Source organism: Hippoglossus stenolepis, chromosome 8 (genome assembly GCF_022539355.2).
Source record: "Hippoglossus stenolepis isolate QCI-W04-F060 chromosome 8, HSTE1.2, whole genome shotgun sequence".
Lineage (NCBI taxonomy): Eukaryota > Metazoa > Chordata > Actinopteri > Pleuronectiformes > Pleuronectidae > Hippoglossus > Hippoglossus stenolepis.
This window is the reverse complement of record NC_061490.1, coordinates 7279492-7292431: the sequence shown is the minus strand read 5'-3', so window position 1 is coordinate 7292431 and position 12940 is coordinate 7279492. Positions and strand designations below refer to the sequence as shown.

The window sequence follows — 12940 nt, the reverse complement described above, 5'->3', positions numbered from 1 at the left end:
AAGCAACTTAAAGTACGGTTCGCTTCAGAGGGGTCTGAGTTCCTTTGGAGGGTTTGAAAGGGACCAAGTGTATTTTACTCTATTGAACCACTGAACAAGGTATTTTGGCACCAAACCTAAACAAACTTAATGCCATTTTGTAGATTATAGAACATAAACCTATTTTCTCATTTAATTAAAAAAACCTGTTACACAATTATAGTTGTCAGTACTCTGACAAAATTTCAGTTATCAATAAGCAGCGGCAACAAACACTAAGTAAGCATTCATACTAATTTCAAACTTATAAAAGTAAAGAGAAAGATACTACATGATAAGTTGTATCTTTACAAGAGTTCTACCACACTAGTATTATAATGATGGTTGATACTATTTATTTGTTCCAAAGCATCCTCTCAGCTTGATTGTGTCATGTTTATTACATTTATTCACTGTTATAGTCCCAAAGACTCTCAGCCTCCTGGCCATTACGAATGGCAAATGGTTTGTATATATATATAGCCCTTCACAGTACAGTTGTTACAGCCATTCATCCATTCACATGCAAATTCATACATTCATACAGTATCTATGTGCAGCGCTTTCTCTATGAAAAGGCAATTTGGAGTTCAGTATCTTGCCCAAGGACACACTGGCTTTTGGAATGGGTAAGACTGGGATTGAAACCACTGACCCTCTGGTAAGAAGCCAGATCAAACTATCACTCATCCACACATCACACTCCCAAGAGAAATTATCCCTGCTGATTAATGATCTTTTATTGTATTTAAATCTGTCACCGTATTTGGGATGAATATGTTTCTTTCCCCTAGGCTCTACTGATAATATGCCGATCTAATGGATGTATCCACTTATTATTTGAACTCAGGTTTCCTTTCCCCTCTTCAAAAAGCTCAGTCCAGCTGTGGCTTATGTGGGCCGAGCCAGAGGAGGGTCACTGACATCCCCCTACAAACATATACTACACATCCTTCAAAGTGGCATGCAGAGTTCAGAGGGAGTTGGACAAGAGTGACTGAAGAGAAAGACAGTTTCCCTGCAATCTGTTAGTATTAGCCCACCCCCTATTCTGAGTGCAGTGATCATTCAGAGCTTTACCATTGTGATTACGTTATTCTTTTTCATTATCTTATTTGTCAAAAGGGCAACAATTTGTATGTGTCTCTGTGTGGATGGGTCCATTCATACGTCTACCCATTAATTTACAAGCTTTCTTTTATCTCTTTTTCTTCCCCTACCTCTCCCTTTGTCCCTTTCACAAACACAATAGCCAGCACTCCATATTATCCTCAATTTAGCCACACGAGAACTGTGTTAAATAGATTTTTTCTTTCACATCTGAGAGGGATGTAGTCACTCACAAGGAGATCAATTTTCAGTTCTAAAGACGGATGGACTTTAGAGCCTCACCAATGACATCAGCATGGAGCCCACCCCCCTGTCAAATCAATAATTAATTCCGTTATTTTGTACTTTTTAAGGCTTCAGTTTTTCCTCACTAAATTGCTACAACATGATGGTAATTATAAGCAATCTTGTGCAGCAATCAACAATCAGAGTTCATTGTGGTCCACTGAACATAGATGAGGTGATAAAACATTGCAGCAACTAGAGAAACTTGCAGCAGGCAGAGTAATCTGCCGCCAGATAATGGATTATAGATTTAATTTATTTTCAATGTAAAGTGAGAAGACAAGGGGAGGCACGAGAAGAAAATGACATCCGCTCTTAATTGACCATCGGCGGAGATGCAGCAGTGCATGTCGACCAGTGTTCAAGGCTATATCAGTGCTTAGACTTGTAAAGTGTTCTGTCGCTTTTTTTCATGCTCTTCCTTCGTTTTTATGTGATCACAATCGTGCCATTAACTTCACGCTACATTCACTTGAGATTGGGTAAATACAAGCTACCGACTGGTAATAACTGTTCACATCAGCCGCGAGTAGTCTTGAGTATTTCAGATTTATTTTGACTTGAAATCACTAAAGCCATCAGGTCTGTAGCTCGACAACACAAAAAGTCTATCTTTATTCAGACTTTTAAATCACAACAAATGCATAATTAATTGTGGCTTTGTCATCTTCTAGAGATTTTTTATTTCACATTTGTTTACTGTTCATGTGCATAATTTCTACTGAAAACAACAAAACTATTTTAATTTTGATAAGATGAAGACGTGTGAGCTTCACCATCAGGGCTGCTCATTATGTCCTGGCCAGTAACAGCATTAGTCCAGGAAGGTGAGTGCCTTGCCAGATTTGCAGCATCAAGACTGGACACTGGGCAGCTGGGCGGTGCACATGACTGGAAGATGGCAGCAAACTTAAGCTCAGGCTTTGCTTCGGCTCAGTGGCCACAGCCAACCTCAGACCAGACTTCTATGGTCTGCCTCACTCTAGTATGTGTATATCTCCAAGCTTGAAGTACTAATAACTTTAATAACTTTATTTGTATGGCACCTTTCAATACAAGTTACAAAGTGCTTTACAACAAAGCCCTCTGGAAGGGTGTTATTGAGGAGTCTTACCAGTTCAAGTAACTGAGGTATGTGGAGCTGGCCACTAACACGCAACAACATGGCTGGGTAAAAGATTTCCAGGCAGTTGACATAGGCTGCAGAGGGATTGTAGCCACATCAGCAACAAGTCTACTCCAGGAGATGGGAAGATCCACTAACAGATGGCTTAGAGCTGCTGAAAAGAGCAGTCAGTCGCTCTGGATGAAGATAAAATACTACACCTGGGCCCTCAGTTAAGTGGATCACGTCTAGGTTGTGAACCCGGAACGCTGAGGTTCGTTGATATGTACATTGAAATATCCAGGAATGGGTGTATCCACTTGATAAGCAGAAACCTACCACCACTCCCTCGACCAACCATTCCAGTCTAAGCAGCATCTTTCTCATTTGTGATGGGGGGGATTAAAATTCCAATCCTGCATAAGAGATCTGTCAAGCATCTCTTACAACCACAAAACTTCAATTTAAATTCCAGTGACTATGACAAATATATCACAAAAAAAATAAATGAAAAGTAGAAGAATTGTGCAGAATTGTGCAGAATATTAACATCTGTACTGATGTGCTGAAAACACCATTTGAAAACAAACTGTAATTTTTGGTTTACATCTAGTAAAGTGGTGGATGCAGAAATGTTTCCACAGAACACAGTTGAAGTGTCACTCCTCTTTGTAGGAATTGATGGCATCGGAAATGTTTGTTAATCTATCAAATATAAAGTAGCTGAATTTTCCACTGAACACTTTAAGTTCATTTCAGTGTCAGTTCATGTACAAGCAGTTAAAGCAGATGGAAAAGCTTTCAATTCAAAGTTGAAAGGAGATTGTGGGAGGATGTCAAATGACGTGAAGCAGAAATACCTGGCCTAAGATCCATTAGAGAGTTCATAGAGGGGATAGCCAGCTTGTTTGTTCACCTACAACCAAACATCAGGTTGATATGGAACACAGAAAAAAAACTGACTGACAGGAAAGAGCAACTTCTAGAATGTCAGAGACTGACGATAGAAGTCTGATGGATGAAGACTGGACACAAAGCAAATGGGAGCAAACTCTCAAAATAATCAGATTTCCCAATAAGGAATCACGTCTGATCAATAACTGAGCGTTAACTGCCTCCGAAAAGATAACGGTAAAGGACTATCACTGAGGTGCTAGCCGTTCCTCACGCCATTGTTAGACACCCGTGAAAACTCTACTAAATCCCCTCCTGTTTCCTCCCACCCTAATGGGACAGAACATAGATAGTTCTTCTAAATGACACCACATTCTAATCTTGACTGAAAACCAGAGGCTCCTCTTTTAAACAGTATCTGAAACAATAAGAAAATGATGCTCGAATATAGAGAATAATTCCTCAACAGGTTTAAAGTAATTAGGTGCAATTGGCATCTTTTTAGGCCTCAGGAAAGTTGAGATAAGTATTGTGAGGTCTGAGCCAACTGCATATGTAACCATGATGATACCAAGTGACATATGTTGTGTTGAGACGATGCATTTCTGATAATTGTGTATTCAATTTACTTCGTAGCTCCCATGCATTGATTGAAAGTTGGGTGGTTCTTTGCTTCTTTTCCGAGCCAAATCAAGAGCAAGAACAGTGACATAGTATCTTTTCATTTTAGTAACTTGGATTGGAAACACTGGGTTTGTCTTGTCCAGTCAGTTTCTAGTCTTAGCAAAGCTTTGTAGTTTGCTACCTCGATTCAATGTGAGGGTTCTGGCCTGTGGCAACTTCTGTCTGGGTCTCAGCCAAGGAAGTCTCAACGGTACATCAGCACTAACTGAAGTAGACAAAGCCAATTATTTCTATCCTGTTATTAATGACTGGGTTGATACCGTTACAATAATTTGAATCTTTAAAATCTTCCTTCATCAAAACTCCATCATCTGTTATCACCATACAATGCCTCGCCTAAGCATGGCGTTATTATCTTTTACCATCATTCAAGTTATCTTATTGTTCATTTCAGCCCCCTGACTGTATCTTTGATTAGTTATCAGTCATTGCATTTATCTTAGTAGATAATTGCAAATAACTTTCCTTAATTCGGAACCAGTTGTTGCCTGTATGTTCCTTTGAAGTATAGAATGAGGATCCATTGAATTGGATATCATGGCTTCTTATATGAGAGTGATCCATTTAATTAAATTATCTAAATTTGCTTCAGTAGGAGCTGTTACCCCTTTACGAGTACATATTAAATCCTGCCATAATGCCACATGTAATAGATAACGGCAGTTTCAGTTAAAGTGATGAAAGCACATGAAATCTCAGTTGAAGTGTCAGCCACAAGGGACGTTTCACTTGAAGTACGGTAATGTAAAGTCAGTGAAAGTAAAAGTACTGAAAGCATTTAAAACATCAGTTGTGAATTCAAATGAATGGCAGGTGGTTATCTCACAGATTCATACCAGAGCAACAGCACCAGTTTGTAACACAACAGCCGGTCCTGCAGAAACAGTAAACACCCGTTGAACCTTGTTGGGCGATGCTCTGTTCGTGTTTTTTGCTTTTCTTTTTTGGAGATAACTAAATGAAAATGGAAGCAGAGAAGGTGGAACCAGCTCCCTGGAGGTGTAGAAAGTCGAAGCACACAGTCACTGCTGTGGCCCACATTGAGTGAACTAACTGTAAGTTACGTGTCTTTGTGGTCTTGTTATGTGCATGACTTTATAGTGTTTGCCTGCCCAACGAAATTGTGTTTACATACTTTTCCTGCACATGACTGCTCCTGCAACTGGATAACTTGGATAGATCCAGATTACAACTGACATACTGTATATCACAGTGTATAGTTTGGACAGGAAGATGTTATTTTCACTCTGTGGTCTAGCTGATATGATTTAAGATGAAACAACAACTTTAATGTCACTACCAATGGACTCTGAGCAACTGGATGAACAGTGAAGCAACCACAACCTTTTTTTTTCTACATATCCCGCCAAGTTTCAAAGAATACAGGAGGATGATTATCATCATATACACCAATGCAGGAGGGGACTGTTTCCTATGGCCCAGCAGTGTAGGAAGGTCTTAACTGATAAAGTGGGTCACTTGACCTGAGCAGGTGTGTTAGCCACGCGAAATCTGACTCAGGGAATTCAGTTTTTCAGTAGATCACACCAAATTTGCCATTGACAATACACATGCCATGTGTGGAGCCGATGAGATGAAAGGAGATATGCTTCCACATACAGACAGAGATTTCTGGAATTTATTGGAATTGATACCCCCTCATACCCCTAATATATGACATTATTATTATCATCCAGCCATCCATTAGCTATCCTGCAGATCCTATTGAGGGTTAAGCTGGAGCAAATCCCTGATGATGTGAGAGGTTGGAGGTCAGGTACACCAGTCAATCATGGGACTGTAACATTGTCTATTTCAAGTAGCACAAGAGTGAATACTGCCCTCTCCACATTAACTTAACGATCAATCATTTGTGATTGTGGTTGTACTTATTAAGTTAATTCTTAATCATAATTGAAGTTTGTAGTTATTATATTAATCTGTGAATTGGATATCACATGTACAAACATCAATATTTTACAGGGTGAAATATTATTTGAATTAACTATATACAATTCTGCTGCTAAGGTCTTGATGCCAGATTCCACAGGACACCTTCAGAAGTCGTGTCGAATCCGGTATTAGATGTTCTGAACATGTAGTGTTTGTATAAACTGCAAAGTCTGTACATTTTTTACAGTGATCTGCTCAGGTTTGATGTGAACATGGGACTGTGCAGAATCTGTACTCGTCTGTCTTCACATCCGTTGTCCTGTCTGTCTGTCGGACTCTGTGCCCGTCTCTCTGTCTCCTCCTTTGTTGTTTTTCTTACATTCAGCCGCTCTGCAATGACAGAGGCTGCCTGGATTGGCGGAAAGCTAAATTGCTCAGTGTGAGCTCGGTCACGGCTCAGCTCCCCTTAAGATAATGAAATGACAATTAATGGGAAAGCTGTTGCCATTCGCTTATTTGTTCGCTCACTAGTGGAGCAGCAGCATGTGGAGATGGACAGAAATCACTACAGTCATCACACGCACTGGAAACTGCCCAGCAAACGTTTTCACAGTGAGCGGCTGCTGATATGAAGTCCATGTTAATTTAGAAAAAAAATATGAATTCAATTCCAATTACATTTCCTGAACTTAAATCACACTCCTATTAAAAAAAAACTTTATTTACCAGGCGGATATCACTCATGCCAGTAATCACAAAACCCATCTTTTCCAAAACTGTGAAAAGACCTTGCAGGTAGAGAGCTGGATGCAGCTTTGAAGCTGAACCCCATGTAGAAAAGGTATATCCTATATTGACCCAGGGACACTTAAGTCAATATATTATTTACCATAGCCAGCGGCCTACACAGAGACACACAAAGTCCTGGCCTACTGAGATGGTCCCTGACAGAACAGCAAGATACACATATATTTCCCTGAAAAGAAAGAGCAAACACAGACCCTTGGGCATTTCATACAATTTCTCTTCAATATGTGCTGTGAAGTGGAAATTCTTGTTTTCCCCTAAAACACAGAAAAAAGGATCTATATAATTTCTGGCTTTGTTTTTTTTGTCCTTCAATGCGTTTCCCTCTCTAAGTCAATACACTTGTAGTATAAAGCTGCACATTTATAACCATTATCTCAGTAGAACTAACACTTGCCCGTGGAATTGAAAAAAATATGTGTTTTTTTTGTTTTTGTTTTTGCAAGACTCCCGGCAAGCATGTTATGTTCTCTCTCCCAAAATACTATTAATTTAACTGAAGGCAAAAGCTAGTAAATTATGACATGAAATTACATCATCTTTGTTATTACGCTAGGGGGATGTGATAAAACTGTGAAATCTAGTTAGCGAAGTCCCTGTTTGCACGGCTGATCAAACTAAGCTCAATGCAAGTGCATTACAATGATAAAGCTTAGTTAAATGCACAGAATTAAAAGGGAGCAAAGTGAATGCAAACTGTGGAGCACTCGGTCGGATGGGAAAGTTCAGTGTACCTGGTAATGGTTTGCCTTCGCAAGTTCCTGATTGGCTGATTCCACATTGGACGACCCAGTCTGGATGTAGTCTTCAATGCTGTCTGGGAAAACAAAACGCAAATTTGTTAACAATAATAATCACTCATCATCATCATCATCATCATTTCAGGGTGTTCATGAAAGACAAGTTGAGAAGAATGGTTTGAATGGCATTTAAAGACGCAGAACTCGAGACATTTGACACTTCCTGGCTGGTAAACTCAGATCTTTCAGAATCTGTGCCTCCAGCTTGTAATGCAAACTTCCTGTTTGACAAAGACACTTGCTGACACTTCCCTTGACAAACATCTGCCCAGCATTCGCTCGGTGAATACAGGTGGCGCAGGGCTCCATCCAGCGGAACCTCGCAATCACGTTGATTGTGTAGAAATATAAAACATGACAGTTTTGGGGGAAGTTGTGTACTTTACATATTTATTTACAGGTTCAACAGTGTGACAGTGTGTTCATCCAATTGTTTTAGAATTTTGGCAGGCTCGGCTCAAAGTCACCGAATCACAAGGCTTCAAGAAATCAAGAAGGAAGAAGATCTATGTGGTTTTTTAAATGTTTTATTGTTCTCTTCATGAAAAATATATAAAATATAAATATGAAATGTATGTGTGTTTGAGTCTACACAATCAGGACCTCATCCTCGCTGTGCCACAGCGGCCGCACTACTCAGAGCCTGCTCTCCAAAGAAACCAAAGGAAAAAATGAATAAAAAGAGAAAAATCTCAGTATTGGATTTATGTTATTTATCTAATTTAAGTGCACTTGTTTCATGTCGGCTTAGTGAGAGTCTGCTTTTTGCTGTCATTTGTGGTCTTGTTTCTCTCTCCTCTGCTTTCTGTCTTTCTCAGCCCGTCCCCTCCCCACACACACGCACAGCGGACAGGTTGACAACTTGTTAAAGCTTTACAACAAGTTTTATAAATCCCTCTGAAACCGGATGAACAGATGTTGACCTGAAATGTCTGAACCTCAGGACTAAACATCAGAGTTTCTTAAACACGCTATCTGGCGACAGTGGAAATGATTTGAGTGGCTCTGCTGCTGATGGCAGGGAAACTAGTCTGAGCCAGGACACGACATTCAGAGGAGGACATGCTTTGAAGCCAACATAAAGACTTCTTCCTTCATGCCAGGATAGACCAACCACATGCTGACTACAGTGTTGTGCTCATCACTCAGACATGAGATTGATAACGACTTGCTGTGAATCATGTAACCAAAATTGAGCCTGTAAGCTGGCCCGTGTATCTTTCTTTCATCCGTGTTTCCTTTTGGAGATGGACATATTAAAAAAAAATGTATATATGACATAATGAGGGATTGTTTCATTATATTAAATTGTAAAATACGAGAAAATATATTTTATACATCTTTATGGTTAAAAAGGTAGGATCACATAAAAGAATGGCAACATTTTCATATTTATTTCCTAATATAACAGCCTCAGATCTCCAGAAACAAAACAAAAAAGTCTGTATCGTTCATATTGTGAGACCTGCTGAGAACTGCATGCCTGCCACTGGAAAGTACACAGCTAAACTAGAAACTACAAAAGATTTAAATGATTTCTGAAGAACTTCTGAAAACAGCTTGACTGCATTTTTTCTCTGGTTAATCAACAATGACCAGAGAAGTGTATCATTCATGAACATTTACAATTATTAGACTTAGACAAGAAGGAATATATTTGCTGTTCCTGATTGACGTGGTTTTAGCCATATAATTTCAGTTAAAGAAAACAAGATAATGAGGCTTTCAAACGTGGACCATATAGGTCGATGAAATAAAATGTGCTGACAGTTTTCCAGTAATGTTTTAACTATATCACAATATGAAAATTCAACAATTTAAAATTTCTTTCCATCCCTTAATTAGCAAACTAGGTGGGAGCATCACTTGGGACAGTATCTCCAGAATAGATTGGTCAAAGGTCAAGGTGACTGTGTTGTATCTACTTCCCTTCCCCTCCCCTCCCATTTGAAAGGTGGATTTACCTGACTGAATATCCACAATGTTGTTCATCCTGCTCAAGGAACTGGGAACATAAATATTGACCAAATAGCGGTCACGTTGTATCGATGGTTAGAACTCCAACATCATGCATTCAACCCTCATACTGAACATTGTTCACCAAAATAACTGTTCAGTGCGTTTTTTTTTAAAGTTTGGGTGCAACCCTGATGTGGTATAACCCAAGTTAAGTTTGACAGTTCTGTAATCTGACACAACTCTCTCCTGTCGTGCGATCAAAAAAGATCACCTGCTTCCTTACACACATTATTAGAGAAGACGAAGGCCCAATCCCATTTTACCCCTTGGCCCTTCGTTTTGTGCGTTCACGTGTAGGGGTAGGCTGTCCAAATACCTGTTGGGACGGAGGGGTAGTAGTAGTAGGGGCCAATGTTCTCTAGATGCGAATCTGGTGCTGAATCATCCAGACTTTTGTTCATAAGGTTCCCCTGCACCCACAGTATTGACAACACATTACATGACAGCCCAACCCTCTGTGTTACTAAAGACTAAAGACCACTGGTTTACACCATTAAAAGAACACAGTCACCTTTCTGGGCTGTCAATACACAGAAGTTAATGGGATGAGACAGAATGTGTTTAATGACGTGGATGGTCAACAATATTTGGTACCACTACATAATTACACACATACACATTTATAATGGGCCAATAACAGCGAGAGTGCTATTGATTGTTTTGGTGTCGAGAGAGTGGGACGGCTGCAGCCAGTTCAGACACTCCTCACTGTTTCATGCTGTAATGACCTCTGATAATTACTGCACTGTTTGAGCCTGTGGAGAATTAACTTCTGAACTTAACAGGAGCAGAGGGTTGAGTGAACGAATTGTGCTGATTGACTAAATGTATTTTCTCGTTCGGTGAGCAAGAGGAGACAGCAATGCATGTTGACCCTATTCTATGAGGGGCCCTATGAGAGATAATTCATACTTCACACACACACCTTACATGTACCAACTCTCTCTGTGTGAGAGAGTGTGATGGTACATGTAAGAGCGTATAGTACTAAGTGTGTGTGAGAGAGTATGATGGCACATAAAAGAGTTTAGTAGTGTGTGTGTGTGTGTGAGAGTATGATGGTACACTACTATAGTAGTGTGTGTCAGATAGTATGATGGTACACGTAAGATAGTATAGTAGTAAGTGTGTGAGATTAGGGTGGTACATGTAAGAGTGTAGTAGTGTATGTGAAAGAGTATGATGGTACATGTAAGAGAGTATAGGATAATACTGGTGTGTGTGTGTGTGTGTGTGTGTGTGTGAGATTATAGTGCTGTTTGTGAGACCAAGCATGAATTATCTCTCATGGGGCCTCTTATAGGTTCCTCTGAGTGCATGCAGAGGGTTTGCTGTGAATTTGGTATTCAAGGATGAATTGATTCAATTTGGAGGTCAAAGGTCACAGTGACCTCCGATTCTTGTGGACACAATATATTATATGATGAACACCTGCTGGGAATTTCATTGCATCCGGCCCAAACATTCACAAGAATGACCTGCTTAGAATTTGGAGGTTTCAAGGTCTATGTGAACTCACAAACCAATTTTCTTTGCCTCATGCACTCTCTTCAAAATTTCTACAGATATTAACGGTGACCGCATATATCTCTTGAAAAAATATGTATATAGACTGATACTGCACTGGTTGGTGGAGGCATACAACTGCAAGGCAGTTATTCTAGTTTTGGTATGTCTATGGAAATATGGTACAGAAGACCCTGTTGTGATGTACATTTTTAGATCCTCTATACTCATAGGTTTCTTCTGTTACCCTCTCACCTTGATTAACCAATTGTGCAGCTGATGTTACCAAGCAGACAAGTGATCAGGAATGTAAAGTTTTATTTGTAGGATTTAGTTTTTTTACATGAAGATACTTATATATAATGCCAGTTAACTCTTGTGGGAGTCGAGCAGGAGGTGAAGGTTGGACTGAATCATCGCTGCAGCCTGTTGAGGAGGTACAACGATCTGGAATTCCGCAAAGTGCTCATCAACGGAGACACTTCTTGAGTCATGGGCTGATCACCTCAGTGTTGGGCACCTCTTCATCAATGTAAACAGCTGTTTCTATGATTTCTTCCAGTCCTTTAACTACCTGCTCTGATGGCAGCATCCCTGTGTTCGACATTTCACGCAGCAACAACCCCGTCTTGCTCCTGGATTTGGTGCAGTGTCAGGTCCACAGCTAATCTGGCAAAACATGGAGCACGGAGGAGCTAGTTTGCTCTGCCAAAGTGTTCCTGGTGTCTTCCAAGCTGCCATGGTTAGGATAATTGTCAATAATGGTCTCAGACAGGGTCTCCATCTCCTTCTTCTCCCGAGAGGAGCGAGAGTGGGGCCAGTCTGGTTGTTGATTGGCTGTCTCCTCAGTGCTCTGAGTGGATGCATCATCAACAGTGTCCTCAGACAGCTTATCCATCTCCTCCTCTGTGACTGAGGTTTTCACAAGAGGAGCGGGATTGTGGGCCAGTCTGGTTGCTGATTGGCTGTTTCTCCTCAATAATAAAATATTGAATATTAAGATTAAATATTAATATTAAATAATAACTTTAATTGATTAAAGTTACCTCGGGGCACCAACCTTCAAAGGAAGGGAAAAGTTAAATTTCCCAATTTATTGATTAAGTCTCATAGTCTCATAAAAGTCTCATAAAAGTACTAACTACAAATTTGGAACTCTGATTCACAATTAAATGAATAACTATAACCCAAATTACCATATAGATAGTTAGCTAAGTTGAAGGATATAGAGTTCTTGACAGTGTAGAGGTTGGCAAAATTCATTTATGCAACAGTGAAAGAAAACATTTATTATGGAGATAATAAAGTATAAAAACACAAATTACTAACGGTGTACTTAATATATAAAGATATGTATGTGAGTATGCGTGTGTGTGTCTGTGTGAGTCAGCGTGGTTCCAAAATGGCGGTTGGCCACTCTGAAGATAACTAAGCTGTAGGTTATGAAAACCCGAAAACAATAATAAATGAAAACTTGCCTGACGCCCTGGCCACACTGGCTGCAGTTGCGCCACAGAACAGCTGCTGATTGGCTCGCTTTTCATTCCCACGTCCATGTTAAAGAAAAAACGCCCCGAATGCCCAACCCAGGCAACGCCAATGGTATGGAGTGAATTGTATAGTGTATTAATCCTGACAGCGTTTGATAAGACATAAATGCCACGGGCTCCTGCTTTTTCCTCAAAAGAGCGAACGGCATGATAAAACTCCCCCTGTATAATAACAATGGTTAGAAATCCCATAAAGAGGCTCTTTGCCACTTGCTTCCTGCCATAACTGTCATTTTAGAGGTTTGACTAGAATGTCTTAATGCATGTGT

The 12940-nt window shown here is 39.9% G+C and overlaps 1 protein-coding gene across 1 annotated transcript in view; it reads right to left on the bottom strand.

Annotated features, from left to right (window-relative positions):
- Positions 1-12940, bottom strand: part of tsnare1 (T-SNARE Domain Containing 1) — a 145487-nt gene that overhangs the window by 30473 nt on the left and 102074 nt on the right. The window contains exon 10 of the mRNA XM_035162801.2: positions 7531-7613. Within this exon, the coding sequence (XP_035018692.1) occupies positions 7531-7613 (83 nt within the window). The remainder of the gene's footprint in view (positions 1-7530; positions 7614-12940) is intronic.